General features: G+C 45.9%; 1 protein-coding gene across 2 annotated transcripts; it reads right to left on the bottom strand.

Annotated features, from left to right (window-relative positions):
* Positions 1 to 1,134: 1,134 nt before the first annotated feature.
* On the bottom strand, positions 1,135 to 20,752 carry thbs4a (thrombospondin 4a). 2 transcript variants are annotated; one of them, XM_061817888.1, is made up of 23 exons: positions 20,591 to 20,752; positions 16,359 to 16,556; positions 16,062 to 16,297; positions 14,828 to 14,930; positions 14,435 to 14,526; positions 12,343 to 12,394; positions 10,438 to 10,628; positions 10,224 to 10,361; positions 9,801 to 9,881; positions 9,562 to 9,714; positions 8,241 to 8,345; positions 8,049 to 8,156; positions 7,807 to 7,966; positions 5,326 to 5,444; positions 5,200 to 5,252; positions 4,777 to 4,861; positions 2,911 to 3,007; positions 2,640 to 2,818; positions 2,147 to 2,195; positions 1,875 to 2,071; positions 1,637 to 1,809; positions 1,430 to 1,569; positions 1,135 to 1,348 (listed from the first exon to the last, which is right to left on the bottom strand). In XM_061817888.1, exons 1-23 carry the CDS (start codon positions 20,667 to 20,669, stop codon positions 1,299 to 1,301), a joined length of 2,838 nt encoding a protein of 945 aa, XP_061673872.1. In that variant the 5' UTR covers positions 20,670 to 20,752; the 3' UTR covers positions 1,135 to 1,298. The 2 variants fall into 2 exon arrangements, with proteins under 2 accessions (XP_061673872.1, XP_061673873.1); XM_061817889.1 differs by lacking the exons at positions 1,135 to 1,348; positions 1,430 to 1,569; positions 1,637 to 1,809 and having other exon boundaries at positions 1,881 to 2,071; positions 2,681 to 2,818.
* Between the last annotated feature and the right edge of the window lie 434 nt (positions 20,753 to 21,186).

The raw sequence follows: 21,186 nt of genomic DNA on the forward strand, positions 1-21,186 counted from the left end.
CACAAGTGGGGACTCGAGCGGAAAAGGTAAGAGTGAGACTGGAGGAATATATGTGCAGAGGAAGTGACTTTTACCAGTATGTTTTTTTACCAGCCCTGTTAGCGCTGTGCTAGCGAGTTGCTGCTGAGTTACTGCTATGTCTACGTGATTTTTACCAATATATTTTTTTTTTAACCGGCCCTGTTAATGCCGTGCTAGCGTTAGTGCCTCGCTAGCGTTAGAGCTGTGCTAGCTACCATGTTGCTGCTGTGTTACTGCCGTGTCTAGGTGATCTTTACTGGTATGTTTCTTTTATTTTTCTAACCGGCTCTGTTAGCACCGTGCTAGCATTAGAGTCGCACTAGTGTTAGCACCGTGCTAGCTACCGTGTTGCTGCTGTGTTACTGCCGCATCTCAGGGATTTAGGTCTGTTTTTTTTTTTTTTTTAACGTCCCTTTTAGTGCTATGCTACCGTGTTGCTAGTCTTGCTGCCACGGCTGTTTTTTGTATTTTTTACCGGTATGTTTTTTTTTTTTTTTTTACCAGCCCTGTTCTTCCTACCGTGTTGTTGCTATATTAAGCTAAGCTAAGGTATCGAAAGCTTTCCAAATACCAGTAGCGACACACAAGATGGCGGACAAGGGAATCCTGGGACTGTGGTGACATCATCAGAAATGTATGTATTGAAACTTTGAAAACTCTTTCTGTGTACCATCTTTGTAACTATCTCGTGTTTCAATATGGGCACTTGCAGCTTTTACACAGCTGCGGCTTATGTGTTGTATGTGCCAAATGGCATTTCCTTTACAAATGTACCGGGTGAGGCTTATAATCAGGTGTGTTCTGTAAAACGGGAATTACGGTACACAAATGCAGCAGAACAAAGTCAAACGTAATGGCTGGAGGACTTCCAAGAATGATGGATGAGCGATTTAAGAATCTCGCCCGTGAGCAGAAGGTCCCATGCTCTAGCCCGGGAAATGCCATAAATGGGATAAGAGGGACTAAAGCCTTCATTTAAGACTGACAAGATTTGCGTCCCTGAAGCCAAAGTCCATATTCAGGAAATTGTACTTGTTCTGGCCAAAGTCTTAACTGATCCATGCGCTGATTCCTTAAATCTCTGAATGTTTGAGCTCGGAAAATGAGTCCGTGTAACCGAATGCTTATTTTATTAAATTGTCGTTAACAGCAAATGATAAACACTGCGTTGGATAATGCAAACACATTCAGTACCTGTAGACACACACTTCGTTAGCTTCATTTTCAAAAAGTACATAATGGCCTCTAGTGAGTTTTTTAATTATTTATCCCAGGCTTCAGCTGATGTTTTGAGCACTGAACTGGTCATAGTCATCAGGAATGGTGTCTGCGGGAAAAGAGGGGGGTGGGGGGGGGTATGTTGGAAACGTGACAAAATCTTGATCCGACCGGACTAATGAATACACACCGTTGCATCTGTACTTGAGATTGGACCAGATGATGTTTTCCTGGGAGAAGCAGAAGACCCCCAGCCTTCCTCCTCTCATGCTGGTGTCAAGGATCACACTCGAGTCCGCCACCAGGTCGGAGCCCTCGAAGAAGCGAGCCCTAGTTGGCGAGACCGGTTTAGTTTGTGCGGTGGCGGTGTACAGTAAAAGCGTGGTCGTCCCGATACCTGATGTATCCAACTTGAGGTCTGTGCTGGAGGAACCAGCGGTAGGACACTTTGTCTTTCCAGCCCACATTCCTGGGATCCTTCCACAGGAGACGAACTTGCTCTGGAGTATCTCCAGTGTGCCACAGGGAGTTCCTCAGGTACTCACCGGGTCCCGTTTTGGACTTGACCGCCTAATGAAGGACACAAGAAATGTCAAGCGTGAAAGACGACGACGACGACGAGAGCGGACGCGTACCTTCAGCTGTATTCCCGGCTCGGCCACAGCTCGGAAGGGCGCGGCCTGCCAGTAGGTCTGCTCCGTCTGCTTCCACATGACCACGTAGAAGGAGGAGGAGTCCTGATAGCCGAAGATGAAGCCGGCGTAGTCGTCGTCAGTCACGGTGTTGACGTGGAACGTTCCCTCGAAGTCCACGCCGCTGAAGGCGGTGTAGCCTGCACGGGGCAGAGGCCGCGATCAAGCGGATCACTCCGGCAGAAACGAAACCGGAGCGAGGCTGCAGTACTCACCCACAGCTAGGCCGGGGTCGGAGTTCATGGTCTGGACTATCTCCATCCCCTTGTGTAAATAAATCACAATTAACACACGATATTCTCACCATTCTCAGACTTTTTAGGGACAGGACACCTCAGAATCCTGATGGAAATTCAACATACGCTAACCACCATGTGTTAAATAGGACGGTATTCTCATAAAAAGTTATGAGCATTGTTGTTTCTTATTGTCATCTGGTGGGTAACATGCTTCTGTTCTTAAAAAATAAAACTTTGATTACGGAGTGATGTCCGAGTTAAGTGCTCTCATATCAAAGCTTTCAATTAGCTTAAAGCTAAGTATGTGGTTTATTATGTTTATTTATTGTGTCGTTGTGTACTTTTTAAAATGATTTACTACAAATTATTTTGCAGGTCTCCAAGCTCCGGATTGGGGATCTCCGGGCATGGCCATGGTCCTCACTTAGACAATTACACCGTAAACAGCCAAATCCCTTCAAATGGTCACCTGGTTGAGAACCACCCAGTTGGGATCGATCTGCGAGTCACCTTCCGGATCCAGGACCACGGTTTGGTAGGCTCTGAAATCCGTCAGGGTGACCTCGGCGTTTTCTGGGCAGTGGTCGACGACGTCAATGACGTTGTCTTTGTCAAAGTCGCCTTGGCACGCGTCGCCCACGTTGTCGTCTGCAACGCAAACGCATCGGTCAGGTACGACGCGCCCCTTTTCGCCCCCACTGCGATGAAAGCGAGTGTCACTAAAATGCCAATGTACTCACTATCCGAGTCCTTTTGGTCCAGGTTGACCACCAATCTGCAGTTGTCCTCGTCGTCCTTGATGCCGTCGTTGTCGTCGTCGTCGTCACATTCGTCTCCCTGCCAACGATGCGGTAGTTTGAAAGTTCTCGAAAGACGGGAAAATATGAGCCCCAGAGAAGTAGAGTTGGATAACTCCGTCCATTTCAAATGTTATGGCCGCAATGAACGCTGTGGGGGCTCGGGGGTGTTACATCTTGCTAATTTATGTGGCAAAGATGACTTCTTGATACTCGGTTATTTCTTTGAGGATTTTTGGTCCTCTCAGATTTGTGTCATTTCACATAATGAACATTGTGGATATTATACTGGCTCATCGTTGCTGTCATCGTCTTCCGTTTCATAATTGACTTATAGAGCTCGCGCACGTGACGTCACCACTTTCACGGCGCCATTTTGCCGGTCAAACAAAGCTGCTCGACATTGAACCAGAGGAGAATATTTACAATACCCGAAACCTGTCGTCACGACAGATGAGACAGATCTTCAAAAGGTCATTTTATGGAATACCAGCTGAAAAGAACCGAAAATATCGGTGGATTTCGGCAATTAGACATGATGGATGGTGCCCAACCAAAATACACACAGGCCTGTGTAGCGATCGCTTCATTTCAGGTAGCAATTATTCTTCTGAATGTCAAATTCCCAAAAGTGCTTATAATGCCAAGTTGACTCATTTGAGAACAAAACCCAACAGGGAGTCGTCTCCAATGTACACTGAAGCGTGTTGCGGCCACACGTTAAACTTCGGTAAAGCTCGCCCCAACAGACTCTGTCGCAGAGTTTTATGGAGGCTTAGTGTGGCCGCGATCGCTTCCGTGTATGTTCCGTGGAGACGACTCCATCCTCTCCCCCCCCCCCCATCATAGTTAATGAATGCGAGTTTGTGTAAAACCAGGGGTCATTTATTTAAATATTGGCATTTCTATTGAATACTAGCAGAAAAGATCGATGGATTCCGGCTAAGGTCAACATGTCGCCGAACACACTTCCTCGCTCACGAGCCGTCAAAACCGTCTCTATGTGGGATTTGTTCCCGATGAGAAGAGTTCGTATACATACGCTTTCAAACTTTTCCGTGTAAATCTCGACTTACTCACCAGATCCATGTGTATATCCGGTTGTTCAAGACAAGCGGAAGCGAATTAACAGTCCAATTTCTTATCGGCGGAAACATAGACTTCGGCATTAAATACGGGTCCTCTGTGCAGAGTGTATCTAATTTTTCCACATATCTTCGTTTATTTTCACCTTTTAAATGTCTAACGGTATCGGACATGACTCTCGGCGTCATGCTTTAACACATTTTTTTTTTGTCGTCTCCAACTGACTTAGGATTGAAGAATGCTTTGCTAGACCGGCAATATGGTGAGGTAAACAAAAGTCACGTGATTTTATGACGTAGATGCACGATCTCTATGCCGCAGCCAAGCTAAAGCTAAAGCTAACTGTTTACTTTCCGAGTCTTCAGTCAATACCTGAACCTCACTTTCTGGCACAGGAGGTAAAGCTCGTTTTCACGGGCGCCATCTTGGAAATAGGAATCGGTACAACTTTTCGCTGACGGATCAGGAAAGGTTCTGATAGCAATAAAGGACTGCTACCCAAATTTCAAAACTGGAACTAAACATCGATCTAGACCAGTGTACATAGATTTCCGACGACGTCGCCACAATCCGGGGATTCCCTTGTCCACTATCTTGTGTGTCACTACCTGCAATTGGAAACCTATCTATACATCTGAAAGATATGGCGCGTATCGCCCTAAAAATGACAAAAATGGCATTAGCCCCCAACAGTTTTCGTTTTTTGCACGTGTCTCTGTTAACCATGCCGTCCTTGTCTGTGTCCAGCTGAGAGGAGTTGATGACGTTGGGACAGTTGTCTTTTGTGTCCTGATGGCCGTCTCCGTCGCTGCAAAAGAGGAAGGAGGTGAGCTGGGGTCAGCGTTGCTAAAAAGCATATTTCAAAAGTGAAAAGAAAGAAACCGAGTGGACACAAATAGAGAAATAAGCTAACAACAAACAAATACATAAGTTTGGAGACGCTATTCGTTGAACGGTAATCAGTGGCAAAATAACATTTAATGTTATTCAACGCTGTTGTTGATTAAAATAAACTCAATTAAAGATACCAATCCAAAGGTTAAATCTTTACTTTGGGGTCAAATTTCACCCGATTTTTTTTTTTTTTTTTTTTTGGGTAGGGGACGAGTAACTGTATTATTCCAAATGTGATCGACGATTGCTCACGTGTCGATGTTGTCGTCGCACGTATCTCCTACAAGGTCATCGTCCGAGTCGGACTGCGGACGGGAGCGTTGTCAGTGTTTTAAGGATAAAACTAAACGTGTTTTGGGTAGTTTTGTCTTTGGTTACCTGGTTGGGGTTGGCCATTTCAGGGCAGCTGTCGCAGGCATCTCCCACGCCGTCGTCGTCTTTGTCTTTCTGGTCCGAGTTAGCCACCCGTGGGCAATTGTCCTCGTTATTCTTCAAATCTGATAAACAAACATGTTTCTAAATGTTCTAGCGATCTAAACTCCGCACGGACAAGTTCGATGGTCCAAATGGCCGTGTGTTTTCAAGACAAAGGTCAAATAGTTTCCAGAGGGCCTCAACGCTTGGCAGACGGGACGCTTGGAAAATATTTTTGGGGTGGACAAGACAGACATGACCGAGCGGCGTGCGAGCCAAGATCAGATCTAATCATCAGGAGGTTGGAGGCGCGCCGCCGTGAGTGTTGAGAAGTCACCAGAACACAATATGTCCGGGAAACAAAAAAAAAAAACAAAAAAAAAGGTACACGCACGAGGAGTTGAAGCCGCCAGTGGAAAACATGAGCGTTTCAAGGGCGGATTGTGAGGGGAAGCCTGTGAAAACGCCTCTCAGTTACACTCGGAACATTTTGAACGTTTCGCACACTTTTCGGCCGAACTGGTGACGCCTCAGCCGGTCGCTCGGAACGGGTGACCCGGCGAGCCGAGGTCAGAATTGCAAACAGACGGAGAAAAGCGCGAGGGAGGATGTTGAACAGATAAAAACTAGACCAACAGGAGGACGAGTGTGAGTTACACGTCTATCCTTACCATACGAACTTGTTTTTGATTTAGCTTGCGTGAGTTATTGTAACTGTACATCAAAATAACTCTTTTTTTTTGGGGGGGGGGTGTAAACATGAAGAACAGGAGCCTGGCTGGTTCATTAACCTCACAAAGTTTCTTTCAATGTCTGAAGTGGACATTTGGTCCGTTCAAATGTCACCGTGAGCAATAAAAACAGTAATAATCCAGTCATTTTTGACTCCAGCCATTGCATGACATTTACAAAAATGACACCCTGTAATTACAGCCACTTAAAGGGGAACATGCTATGGAAAAATGGGCTTTCTAGTGCTCGTAAACAAATAATTGGGCTTCGGTAGTGGCCGCCCACCCATCAAGTGTGACACGACGACTAAATGAACCTTTTGTTGGCGGACTGAATCTTGCCAGATTGTGACATACAAGTGCGAATTTTGATAAAGGTTTGTCACGAATGTGAGATCTGCTGTAAATGGCGACAAAATGCATCATATGTCCGACAAATGAGGCTTGTTTCTCCAAGGCCTCCTCCTCCAAAGACCAAGTCCGAAACCTTGGTGTTCAGATTGATTCTGACCTGACTTTCAACAATCATATCAAATCAATCGCAAAAACTCCCTTCTACCATCTGAAGAACATATCTAGAGTGAAGTCTTGTATGTGTCAAGCAGACCAGGTAAAGCTCATCCATGCTTTTATCTCAAGTAGACTTGACTATTGTAATGGTCTTCTGACTGAACTCCCCCCAAAATAGAGTATTAAACAGCTGCAGCTCATTCAGAATGCTGCAGCTCGCGTTCTGACCAAAACAAAGCGGTCAGAGCATAGAACTCCAATCCTAAAGTCCTTGCACTGGCTTCCAGTCAGCTTTAGAATAGATTTGAAAGTTCTGCTGATGGTCTATAAATCACTGAACGATTTAGGTCCTGATTACATGAAAGAAATGCTTACGGAATACAAACCCAGTAGAGCTCTGAGATTCATCGAGGTCGAATAGTGGAGCGCAGAGTCCAAAACAAACGTGGTGAAGCAGCATTTAGCTAGTTGCCAACACAGGTGAGGTCAGCCCCAACTTTATGAATGTTTTTAAATCCAGGTTGAAAAATCATCTTTTTTTTCTCATACTTTTTAGAATATATCCACCTTTTGATCACATTACTTGCACTGAATGCGGTTTTAACTCTTTTTTTTCCCCCAATATTTTGTTTGTCATTTTTATTTTTTCCAACCCATTTTAAATGTTTTATCTCTTTGTTTTCAAACGGCTTTAATCATGTAAAGCACATTGAGTTACCGCGTGTATGAAATGCGCTATACAAATAAATTTGCTTTGCTTTGGGATGAACAAGTGCATGAATAATTCTCTATACTGAACTTCGCCAGTGTTGACTATAAACAAGTAAAGCAACTCGCTATTGTTGTGCTATTCACGGTGCGCGCACACACCGTTAAAGCTAGCAGCGAGGATAAGCTGTATAGACTGTTTTCCGACTTAGAATGCTTGCGCCATATTGGTTTGATGAATTTGCGTAAACACACTGTAACTAAGCAGGAATCATTCCTCTTTATTCTCATGTTTTTTAGAATATATCCACTTTTTTTTTAATATATTTTGTTAATTTTTATTGTTTTTATCCCGTTTAAAATGTTCTATCTCTTTATTTTGAAATGCCTTCAATCATGTAAAGCACAATGAGTTACCTTGTGTACGAATTATGCTATACAAAAGAGTTTGCTTTGCTTTGCTTTGTTGAGCCGCAAAGTCAGAGCACAAACTTACCGTCCCCGTCCATGTCGTCGTCGCACTCGTCTCCCAGCCCGTCGTCGTCTGTGTCTCTCTGGGACGGATTTTCCACCCTTCTGCAGTTGTCGCAGGCGTCGCCATGGAGATCCTTATCGCTGTTCTTCTGGTCCACGTTGTGAACCAGCCAACAGTTGTCCTGGGATGCCCAAACACGCCGCGGCGTTACCGCCTTTCACGTAATATACGGAAATATTTGCACGTAGAAATCTGCGAGCTACCTCGACGTTAGCGATGCCGTCGCTGTCCGCATCCTCATCGCAGGCGTCGCCCGTGCCGTCTCTGTCGGCATCTTCTTGGCCAGAATTGGGAACAAACGCGCAGTTGTCCTGGAAACAAATTAATGAAAGCCTTTTAGCAAGGTATGTAAGCTAAAGCAAGGTGGGTAGCATAGAGTGAGAGTGACACATAACCTTATTACAGTTGTTTCCTTGGCAGTCAAGTGGACCGTCGGGATACCCGTCAATATCCGTGTCCTTTCCACACTTATAGCCATCGCCTGCCCAACCAACACCACACTAACACGCACAAACACGAGAAGGCATGTTAATTTGTTCTTTCACGTCAACGTCAAAGTTTCACCTCTCAAATGGAGCGCGTGAACCAACGTCACCAAAGTCACGTCACTGGCCGGAAGTGCCGGTCAAACAAAGCATTGTTCAAGGCTAAGTCGGTTGGAGACGGCGCGAAACTACGTCTAATAGCACGACGCCCAGAGTTTTGTCCGATACCGTTAAAACATTTGGAAGGTGATAATAAACAAAGGTACGTGGAAAAATGAGAGACACTTGGCAAGGAAGACCCGCATTTAAAACCGAAGTCGATGTTTTCGCTGATAAGAAATTGGACTGTTAATTCGCTTCTGCTTATCTTGGACAACTGGATCTACACGTGGATCTGCTCAGTAAGTTTTACACGGAAGAGTCTGAAAGCGTAGAAAAGCCTGGAGGCATACGCTAGATCTGTTCTCAATCAAGAATAAATCCCACACAGTGATGGAGTCACTCAGATTTTTTTCAATATAAATACCAATATTTAAATAAATGACCGCTGGTTTCACACAAACTCGCATTCATTAACTATGATTGGGGAAAAAAAAAAGACAGCGAGTCGGCTCCTCCGTACACAGAAGCGTGTTGCGGCCACACGTTAAACTTCGGTAACGCTCTCCGTGACAGACGTTTTTTTTAAACATGCATTGTTCTCAAATGAGTCCAATGCATATTTAAAAAAAAGAAAATAAACCGCCGGGATAGGCTTCAGCCCCCGTACACGGAAGCGTGTTGCGGCCACACATTAACCTACGTAAACATGACAGTGACCGACGATTTATTTTCTTTTTTTAAATACGGATTGGATTCACTTGAGAGCAATGCATATTTAAAAAAATGAAAAAAAAAAAACGTCTGTTGGGGAGAGGTTTAGCGAAGTTTAACGTGTGGCCGCAACATGCTTCCGTGTACGGAGGACCCGACTCGCTGTCTTTTTTTTAATTTTTTTTTTAACAATCATAGTTAATGAATGCGAGTTTGTGTAAAATCAGGGATATTCCATAGAATGATCTTTTTGAATATTTGTCTCGTCTGATGTAACAACCAAAAGCTCAACAAGTCTCGGGCATTGTGTATATTCTGCTGCGGTTCAATGTCCCCCACACCGTCGAGCGGCCCTTTTTGACCGGCGATATGGCGCCGTGAAAATAGTGACGTCACGAGACATTTTGGTCGATCTCACCGCACAGCCAAAGCTGCCGTCTCTCTGCACAACACATTCGGCGTTGGCGTCGCACAGGTTGGGCTGACCGTTGGCGCAGAGCCTGGTGCCCCGGCAGCCGCTCGCCTGGTCGCCCGTGAAGCCGTTTTTGCAGTCTCCGCATTGGAAGGAGCCCTTGGAGAAAATGCCGCACCTTCAGCGGACTGGCGGTATCGCAGCTCTGGCGCTCGTCACGGTCTGAACTTATTTTACGGTCTTACGATAGTGTTGTGGCAATGGGAGTTGGCGGTGCAACCGCCGAAGTCGGGCGGGCTGAGGCACTCGTCGATGTCTTCGCACATCTTGGAGGAAAGCGAATGAGAAAAGTATTCATATTATTATTTGAGTAGCATTTGGATTCATAATCATGAGAATGACGTGTACAATTCCCATTTTCCCAACTTGCACAATGAAAAACAGAAACCTTCTCTAAACGTAACTTTTGTAATTAACTTTCATAGTCTTCATATTTCATGGAAAAAATGAAATTACCTCAATTACCAAAATATCTCCCTTTTTTAACATTGAAGCTAAAAAAAACAAATGAGTTCCTGTCGCTTTACTAATGTGAATAAGTAATCAATTAAAATTTCTGAATTTGCTAATGATAAGAACTGAACAACTCCAGGACTGAAAACCAACACCTGCTTGTTTGATTGCGCGTAGGACACCCCGACTCCGTTTATTTCTGGTCCGTCGTATCCCAAAGGACATTTGCCACATCGGAACCCGGGCGAAGTGTTCTCGCACCTCACGCCGGGAAAACATGGATTGAATTGGCACTAAAACACAACGGAACAAATAATTAGCATCCGGTTGTCTTTACACCCCCTCCCCAATTGGAGCAAGGTTCGGTACCTCGTCTATGTCATCGCAGTAAGTCCCGTCCCCGGCGTATCCGTCAGGACATGGAGCACAGCTGTATCCTCCCGTTGGAGAGGGGATGCACATGTCCTGACGGAAACACGTGCCCGGTGGGCAGGAAGGGGGCATTTCGTACGAGTCTGGACCTGGAGGTGGTCCTGGGTTGGTGGGACTTCCACCCAGATCTGCGGACAAAAGATGGGAGTGGGGCCGACCTCAGCAAACTAATGCGAACATGACTTCATGGATCTTTCTTCGTCAATGCGAGCGGGGAGAACCTGTCCAAAATCTCTTTGGAGGAAACAAAGGCTTGAATGGACCTTTCCGACCTGTCAATCACTCGTACAATAATAGCCAATCAGATAGCCGCGTCGTCTTAACCCCTGGGTTGACACGCCCCTCTCGACGTATTGTCCCACAAGCAATGCTGGTGGTCAGTAGCGTGCACTTGGAAAAATGAATGTTACGAAGAAAACGGTCCTCAGATGCGCTTGGGGAACGTGCAATTCTGATGAAAGATTACGAGGGGCCCGCTTGATTCATTTTCCAAAGTATCAAACACAGTTGACAAAGTGTCTACGATGGATTAAGGCTCGCGGAAGAGCGCGCGTACAACTAAATGTGGACAATATCAACAAACACAAGGCTGTATGTTCCAAGGTCAGTGAGCAAATTTCTCTTTGTTAGTCTATCACTGACCTGCTGACCGAAGTGTGTCATGTTTTACGCCGAAGAGTCGGGTTAGTGATACGTAAATGCTCCATGTCATGCAAAAGTTTTAAGACACAGCACTAAGTTCGATTACGAGCCAAGTCAAACGTTTTCATCTGGTGATGACGGTACTGACTGAGTTCATCACCGTTGTTTCAATGTAGAAAATTGAACCTAACTCACTTATAAAGACTGCAATGATATTACTCGTGAGCTTTCCAAGTACAAAGTATTCACCCTGCTTTACATGCGCAGTACGATTCCACAATTTTATCCTGTTGCATTTCAATATGAAGGTTGTGAGGCGTCAAACGTTTTTGGCATCGATCGCCAACGTTTCGCTGTAACTCTGACATTGCGTCCTGCTCCGTCCAAAATCTTAATTCCGTGTACATATCCTTGCGTGAAATAGTTGAGACCTCTCTGTAAAACTCTCTTGTACAAGTCCGACGCATTTGGATAAAAAACATACCGCATTATTATCAGGAATACGCGTTAGAGAATCGACTTCAATCATGTTCTGTTGAGTCGCCATTTTGGAAGGGACATGGCCAAGGGGGCGGAGCACTAAGGTCCCCATCAGAAAGGTTCATTTGTTGTCTGAAATTCAACTGGCTACAATTCGCTGTCTAAAATTCACCGTCTGAGCCACCAGGCAGGGTTACTTCAGGTCAGACCCAAACAGCCAGCCAATCCAGTTCCGCTTTCTTAGTACGTGACGTCACGTGACTAAGAAAGCGCACGAGCCATCGGTGCGGAGGAGGGCCTAAATGCAGGACTCCGAGACAAAGGAATAATGTCCAGTGGGTTTTATTTCAGAAGCAGTGTCCGCACCCGGTGACCCGGTGCGAACTCAATGAACTGGCAAACGCCCGTGACGAAAACTCCCAACATAAATACACGGTCAATTAACGTGCCGAATGCGCAACAGCTGTGTCAAATCCTGGTGGCACTAATTTACTTCCGTATTTTTGAGATCTGGCATACGCGATAGAGAATCGACTTCAAACCTGTTCTGTTCGGTCGCCATTTTGGAAGCTTGCGGGACATGGCAACTGTAGCTAAGGGGAGGCGGAGCTTAAGATCGCCAGTCGGAAAGGTCCATTCAGACGTCTTTCCGACTCGGCGGTCCGTAAAATGGAGGAGAAGAAGAAGAAAAGGTCAGTTCGGTGTTTCCGTTCTACTTACCACAAGGAAGACACTCTGTGATGGTGTTCCTCAGAAAGGTGGTCTCTTTTATCTTATGCAGAAATATAGAGGAAAAGTATAATTCATTTATATTCACTGTATGTCTCAACTCGTTTCTGTTTGATTTTTTTTTTTTTTTTAAATACATGTATATATGGCATTATGTCATTGGAATGTGTGTCCTCTGTCTGAGCTTCAGGTGATTATCACCCGGTATAAAATGTCGAAGGTTTCGTTCAAATGTTCAATTTGAACTTTTTTTTTTTTTTTCTAATATTGCGTAAGCGGTTTCGCAATCCCTTGACTAACAGAACAAAACAGTTCCAGAAACCCTGCAGGTTTTTTTTTTTTACGAGAACTTGCTTTTATTGCCCAGAAGTAAAAGGCACATTAAACATAATTGCAATTCCTGTCCCATTCTTCACGTTTTACCAGGAAGTCTGTGGACACTTACGGTTTCACAGAGACTACGTCATGCGTGTGCTCTACTACGTGTGTATCTTCTTCTTCTTCTCTTCCTTTCGGCTTGTCCCGATTTCGGGGTCGCCACAGCGTGTCAGCTTTTTCCATCTAAGCCCATCTCGTGCATCTTCCTCTCTAACCCCCCCCACAGTTCTCATGTCTTCCCTCACCCCATCCATCAACCTTTTCTTCGGTCTTCCTCTCGCTCTTTTGCCTGGCAGCTCCATCCTCAGCACCCTTCCACCAACATCCTCAGACTCTCTCGCCTCTGGACATGTCCAAACCATCGAAGTCTCCTCTCTCGAACCTTGTCTCCAAAACATCCAGCTGTTGGCTGTCCCTCCCATGAGCACATTTCTAATCCTATCCAACCTGCTCACTTCATTTCTGCCACCTCCAGTTCTGCTTCCTGTTGTCCCGTCTCTAATCCGTACATCATGGCCGGCCTCACCACTGTTTTTATAAACTTTGCCCTTCATCCTAGCGGAGATTCTTCCGTCACATAGAACACCAGACACCTTCCGCCGGCTGTTCCACCCCGCTTGGACCCGTTTCTTCACTTCCTTACCACACTCTCCATTGCTCCTCTGTATTGTTGACCCCAAGTATTTGAAGTCGTCCACCTTCGCTATCTCTCATCTACCGCTATATCTACTGCAAACAGGAAGGGGCTTGGCGCGGATCCCTGATGTAGTCCCACCTCCACCTCAAATTCTTCTGACAGACCTACGGCACATCTCACCACTGTTTCCTAGATTTGCCCTTCATCCTAGCGGATACTCTTCGGTCACATAGAACACCAGACACCTTCCGCCGGCTGTTCCACCCTGCTTGGACCCGTTTCTTCACTTCCTTACCACACTCTCCATTGCTCTGTATTGTTGACCCCAAGTATTTGAAGTCGTCCACCTTCGCTACCTCTTTCCCCTTGAGCTTCACTCTTCCTCCTCCGCCCCTCTCATTCACGCACATTTTACTACGGCTAATCTTCATTCCTCTCCTTTCCAGTGCGTGCCTCCGTCTTTCTAATTGTTCCTCCTTCACCGCAGATCGTAATATCATCTGCGAACATCATGGTCTAAGGGGATTCCAGTCTAACCTCATCTGTCAACCTTTCCATTACTACCGCAAACAGGAAGGGGCTCAGCGCGGATCCCTGATGCGGTCCCACCTCCACCTTAAATTCTTCTGACACCCCGCTGTTCTGCTGCCCTCACACATGCCCTGTACTATTCTAACATATTTCTCCACCACACCGGACTTGCGTATCCAGTACCACAGTTCCTCTCTTGGTACTCTGTCATAGCCTTTCTCTAGGTCAACAAAGACACAATGTAGTTCCTTCTGACCTTCTCTGTACTTTTCCACGAGCAACCTCAAGGCAAATACTACATGCGTATGCACCTACAGTATCGGCAACTTGTGTTTTTGTTGCCACTTCTTCAACATTTCATCCCCATCACCCTGACTAACAAGAAGCAGATGACTTGTTCGTATCAAAAATGTTGCTATCATGCAACGTGTTCTGTCGTTAAATCATCTGATTACTTCGGATGGGTTTTGAAGTACATGAATGTATATGTTACCGTATATACTGTCCGTACACACACACTCAAAGAAACACAGTTACCTGCTGATTGAGCATCTCCTTCATCTCGGCCAGCAGGCTCCTTAATTCCTGCATTGTGGTCTGCTCCTGTACGCTCGTGGCTGCCTGGAAACCTGAGAACATGTCACAAAAACGGCCACGTCGTGGTACTTTGGACTACGCTCTGGTGGTACTACTACTACTGTCCTGGACAACGCATTTTCGAAATTCATTGACTTGAAAGATTGGCAGCCATGTTTTGTTTTGCTGTCATTTTTAAAGGCTGGCTCATTTGCCTACGTGTAATATCCGTATTAAAATGTATTTGATAGTCATCAGAGGAGTGATACAAATACTATAAATGAGCGTGTCTGGTGATTCCTGAGTAAGGCTGTTTTTGTTTGCAAGATGGTTTGTGAGTCATCGTGTTCTCACTCAGCACTTTCAGAGGTTCACTCTGATCCAGGCTGCACTCCTGCAGCGTCGCCACGTTGTCTATGGTGTCGTCGAGGACCAGTTTCATGTCGGTCACGCCGCCCTTGGTCACAAACGCAAAGCAAAGACGTGCAAGCGGCGCCAGTTAAAGGGCAAGGGTCATCCCTGGAAGCATTCTAAAATAGATATTGTCGTGAAAAATACACATGACATTATGCGCTTCAATGTCGATACGAAAAAATAAATATGAGCGGAGAGCGCGCCATCCATGCGCAAAGTTGCGCAAGTGTCATTCGACGTCCAAGTGGTCGCCATAGTGGCTGCATCTTCTGCCCGTGAGGTCACACTGGGACATTTGCCATTGAAAACATGCAGTGGACCCTACTATGGGACACGCAAGAGAACATCTCACAAGCGAGTGAAGTGACCGGTCAATATTACCCTATTACCTCGAGCCGTATTTAGATGATGTGCGGATCACGGACAAACACGGAGCACCTCCCCGCCCGATCCACCTTTGTGCGGCGCCGCCCGCGAGTGACGACGACACCCGGGCCAAACCGCCTCCCTGTCCGATCCACCTCCGCGCGGCAGTGATAAAAACAACGCCGCCCGCGAACGACGACCACACCCCCGGCCAAACCACCTCCCGGTCCGATCCACCTTCGCGCGGCCGTGGTCGCGATAATGACGCCGTTGTCAAACCGCCTCCCCGTTCCACCCACCTCCGCGGCGGTGATGAGCCACCACAGCCCGGCGTCGCGTCCGCCGATCACAGCTTCGGCCGGGGTGGCACTTCGACACTTTTAATGCCCCTGACTTACAGATTACGTCCCCCCTACAACTATTATTTTATTATTATTATTTATTATTATCACGAACCGTGACTTTTGGAAAAGTATGAAGAGCGAATCCATCCTCCCGAGTGTTCGAGCAATATCCAGCAATGCAACGAGCCGGCGTTTTGGCTAACACGAAGGAACAACGGCAGGTAAAACTAGTATAAACATACGAGACCGCTTGAGTGCGCTACTGCCCTGTACGTCACTTCCTGCTTCTTCTCGAAAACAAATCCCTGGAGAGGATTTTCTTGGCGGGGGTTACAAAAAGCCATATACGTCAAAATCATGTTTTGTGGTGGGGAAAAAAATGGACGGGTAAATACCGGCTGCCGTATTAAAAATCATGGATTTCACGACAGTGGAGCTTTAATGTCAAACGTCATCGAGCGTACCTGCAGCGTCCGAAGTGCCACTGAGTTGGGACCGCGTGGGATGGACCCGAAGGCGGCCGGAAGGTCACCCAGAGTGTGAACCAGTCTGCAGTCCACGTAGATGTTGAGGCGAGGGGGGCCGCGCTGCAGACCGCTTGCGTGCAGCAATATGTGGTGGTCACGGCCGTCGGCCAGGGAGCCGCGGTTAAAACTGGTCGTGGCGTATCTGCCGTCGGACTTCTGGTACCTCAGAGTGACTTGAAACGGAGAGCGAGACCGGATCAGTGTCGCTAAGTGGTTTCGGCGCTCCTCGCTCACCTTTGCTCAGCTTGGCCTGCACGTTGAGGTCCAGGTACTTGCTGTTGTCATTGGGGTTAATGATGCTGTAAAGGCTTGTGGGGGCCTTGCTCTGAAGTTTGAAGGAGGACAGCAGGAAGGCCTCGTCCCGCCCTCGGTTCTTTAAGCTTCCTTGGAGCAGGTCCGGCAGGCAGTCCGGCGACACCAGAAGGTCGTACACTAACACGGGAAAGGGGATCTTGTTAAAACTCGAGGGCTGTCATTCACAATCCTTTTGGAGAGATTGGAACTAGGTGGTGGGATGGTGGATCAGCTGGAAAGCTTTGGCCTCACAGTTCTGAGGTCCCGGGTTCGATCCCGAACCCGCCTGTGTGGAGTTTGCATGTTCTCCCCGTGCCTGTGTGGGTTTTCTCCGGGCAATCCGGTTTCCTCCCACGTGCCTAAAAACATGCAACATTAATTGGAGACTCTAAATTGTCCCTAGGTGCGACTGTTTGTCTCCATGTTATCGACGATTGGCTGGCAACCAGTTCAGGGTGTCCCCCGCTACCTGCCTGTTGACAGCTGGGATAGGCTCCAGCACTCCCCGCGACCCTCATGAGGATAAGTGGCAAAGAAAATGGATGGATGGATTTGTCATAATCCTAACACTTTCATTAGCGGAATGGGTGTTTTCAAAGTAGCCTAATCTATATATATATAAACTACTCATCCATCAATTTTCTTTGCTGCTTATCCTCACGAGGGTTGCGGGGAAGCCGGAGCCTATCCCAGGTGTCATCAGGTAGGAGGCGGGGTACACCCTGAACTGGTCGCCAGCCAATCGCAGGAGGAAGACAGCCGCACTCACAATCACACCTAGGGACAATTTCGAGTGTCCAATTAATGTTGCATGTTTTTGGGGATGTGGGAGGAAACCGGAGTGCCCCCCCCCCCCCCCGGAGAAAAGCCACGCAGGCACGGGGAGAACATGCAAACTCCACACAGGCGGGTGCGGGATCGAACCAGGATCCTCAGAACCGTGAGGCCAACGGTTTAGCATCTGATCCATCGTACCATATATAGACTACTTTATAGAAATTGGAAAGTGGCAATGCTAAGACATTAAAAAGCAGGTAATATTTTGCGAAGAATTCTCTGTGAATTGCTTCACTTCCATTTTTCGTGTTCGAGTGTTAAAACTTTGATGCGGGTGTTCTTTTTAAAACGTGTCGCAAAAGCCAAGAAAAAGCGCCGCATACGCCGAGCGAATCCTTTGATGCGCGCTGAGCTCTCGTAAAGTGCGCCGATCCTCATGTGCCGCCCCCCCCACCCAACCACCCCCATCCACAGTCAACTCTTCGACTGAGGTCTTGCAAAATTCAGATGTCCGAACACCAAATTTTGCCTGCCGTTCGGGGAGAGATTTGGCCAACTTTTTGCGTTCAAAGGCCACATTATATTTTATTTTATTTTATTAAAAAGAGAGAGTCCCAAAGCACTAAATAACATTTGCTGAAACAATTCATCAGTGGGCTAAAATTATTTTTCACTCTTTTGGCCAAACCTTACACACTGGTCAGGTACTTGGACTCCAGCTGCAAAACTTCATCTGCTTTATTTTTTATTTTATTTTTTTTTACATTTTTTTTGCAACACTCTAATCCCTGCAGACTGCACAACAGCACGAGTGTCTGACAAATCTATTTTTTATTTGCGGTGTGCATGATCTGAACATATAACCGTACTATAACAGATTTCGAGGTCGTACTTGGCGTTGTGATTGAAAGGTCACGGGGTTTTGTGAATAGGTTTTAGATTTGTGTTGAAAAATGGTGGCGATTTGTAGAAATGCGTTTATGAAAATATAATAAAAAAAACACAATAAACGAAACAAAAAATGGTGGTGATTTCCAGAAATGCGTTTTAGAAAATGTGAAAAAAAAAATTAAACAAAAAATGGTAGAAATTTCTACAAATGTGTTTTAGAAAATGTAAAAAAAAAAAACACAATAAATGAAACAAAAAATGGTAGCAATTTCTAGAAATGCGTTTTACAAAATGTAAAAAAAACATAAATGAAACAAAAAATGGTAGAAATTTCTAGAAATGCGTTTTAGAAAATGTAAAAAAAACATAAATGAATCAAAAAATGGTAGCAATTTCTAGAAATGCGTTTTAGAAAGTGTAAAAAAACATGAATGAAACAAAAAATGGTAGAAATTTCTAGAAATGCATTTTACAAAATGTTTAAAAAAAAACAGAACAAATGAAACAAATGTAATGTCTATTTTACTAATTTCATTTTTATTTGCCATGAATCAATTCGCCAAGTATTTAACTCGATGTACATTTCCAAAATAATAATTTGGATCAGCTGGTAAAGCGTTGGCCTCACAGTTCTGAGGTCCCGGGTTCAATCCCGGACCCGCCTGTGTGGAGTTTGCATGTTGTGAGGGTAGGTGGCAAAGAAAATGGATGGATGGATTGATGAATAAACACATTTCAATTCATCAAGGATAGAAAACGAGCCAGTGGGCCGCATGTGAGCACATAGGAGGCCATATGAGGTCCGCAAACCATACTTTGCCCACCGCTCCCACAATTTTGGGGTCAGACAGAGAAGAATTTTTTTTTTCCCTCTCTCGTTGTAGGTCTACATCCAAATTGTTGAAGTTGCCAGTGCAGTGTGGACTTTCTTTGCTGAAGTGTCTGACAGGCTGTCCACGTGCACGCACGCGAGGAACTGCTTGTACAGAACCCAAACGCGGCGGCGGCTCTTTCTTTCCACTGGAGCCCACCCACTCGTTTCACATCCACGTGCACGCGGCAACTCGAGAGTAACATGAAGTGACGGGAAAATGATGTGGAAAAAAATGCCGTGTTGTTTCCAAGCCAGGTCGGGCTGCTTTACCAATTATGACTGCTCCTATTCAACATCAGTGTTGTTTGTTCAAGTCAAAAAAAAAAAAAAAAAGATTGCGGTGCACTCAACAGGCCTCAGCCAAGGCCGGACAATCGTAATCACACCTTTACTAATCTAATTCCTGCATTACTTGCAAAGATCTCACAATTTACATGTTGAGATGGGCAAAATAGTAAATCATTTATTAATTTGTTAAATTGACTGTTAAGAAGTTTGATAAATTATTTGGACTGCAGTACTTGTTTCCAAACAGCAGAGGCGCTGTTCATTCCGTCTCAACTGGTTTTCTGCTCAAAGCAACAGTGCAGTCAAAAACTCTCCAATCTCATCCATCCATTTTCTTCGCCGCTTATCCTCACGAGGGTCGCGGGGCTCTCCGATCCCATTTCGATCATATCCGCATACTTTTGATCGAGGGCATTTATTGAAAGCCCATCTTTAGTCGAATGCAGGGGTCTCGAACTCAATTTAACTTGGGTCTGGCCGAGGCGCGAAGAAAGCGGGTCGCTGGAGAGCTAGCCGGCTAATGCTAAGAGCCCTGAGCCCATTCAATGGAGCACGAAAGGGGGAACAAAAATGGAAAACACCCGACAAAAGATCATAAACGCCTGACGAAAGAACAAATGTCTTCGGTTTTAATTGTGGATGACGGCTAGTGGACACAGTGGCGCAGGTTGGAAGTATAGGCATGTGGAAGTAAAATTACAAATTAAAAACAATCCCATCTTCTAAAACATATATTTTTTTAAACACAAAATAAGATGAAGGACGCTGATGTTTACAAAACAAAAAAAACAGCAACACCGCTATAACGTTCTCACCGAAAATTGTTTCTCTGCTTGCATCGAGCCCGGTCGATGTCACAAGCCCGACAGCCACCCGCCCCACCGTGATTGGTCTGCTCCGCGCACAACTCCGTCAAAGTGCCGTCCGTATAAAACTCGAGGGCCGCACTGCCACCGTACTTTGATATTGAGGTGGGGGGCCGCAAAATATCATCTCGGGGGCCGCAAATGGCCCGCGGGCCTCGTGTTTGAGACCTCCTGGTCTAATGGTTCTATATTTGCATCATGACCCCCACGCCCATAAAGTTGAGTAGGACTCACGTTGGTGGATGCTTTTCATTCAACCTTTTGGAGGATTCTTGTCGAAGCATGTGAAAAATCATCATTTTGTCCCGTCAAAATCTTCTCAAAGACAGTTTTTTTTTTTCTAAAATGTGATGAAAGCCCCAATTTTTTAAAATCAATTTTGCCATACTATTACATTGCACTTTAAAATGCAACACAATCCTGTCATGAACGTTGTTTTCGCACGAAGAAGAGCCAACGAGGACGCCGGCACTCACCAATCCCTTGAGCTGCTGCGGCGATCAAAAACCACTGCAGCACCAGAGACAGAGCCAAGACCCCGGGCCACACGGCCATCGTCTCCGGTCCCGGGAAGATCCGCTCTTTGCAAATGAAAAGTTCGCCCGCGGCGGACCGAGCCGAGGAGCCGCGGATGCCGAATGCAAAAATCTCAGCAGAGGTGAGGTGGCTGTTTTGGCTTTAAAAAGCAGAGGGGAGGGTCCTCCCCCGTATGTTGCAAAACTGTGGCCGGCGACTGGGGACTCCTGCGCCAATTAAAAAATGAAAGAAAAGAATTTATGTATTAGGGATGCCGTGCACGTGTTTATTATGGGAAGAGATTTCCTCTCATCTAGTTTGTGAACAGTATAAATGAGTAGAGGGTAGAACGTCTCAGCAAGGGACACATCTGAACGAAATTAATTACACCACTGGCCAGTACGGGGAGGCACACGAAGGATCAAGGATGAGACGTACATTGTGTACTCTTTGAACTCTCGGACTTGAGCAAATCGGTCGCATTTCAAGGGAATGACAGGAGCCGCTTTGATTGGATGGGACTAAAGTCTGCCGCGGTCACGCCCTCAGCAGCACA

This window comes from Syngnathoides biaculeatus, chromosome 4 (genome assembly GCF_019802595.1).
Source record: "Syngnathoides biaculeatus isolate LvHL_M chromosome 4, ASM1980259v1, whole genome shotgun sequence".
Classification (NCBI taxonomy): domain Eukaryota; kingdom Metazoa; phylum Chordata; class Actinopteri; order Syngnathiformes; family Syngnathidae; genus Syngnathoides; species Syngnathoides biaculeatus.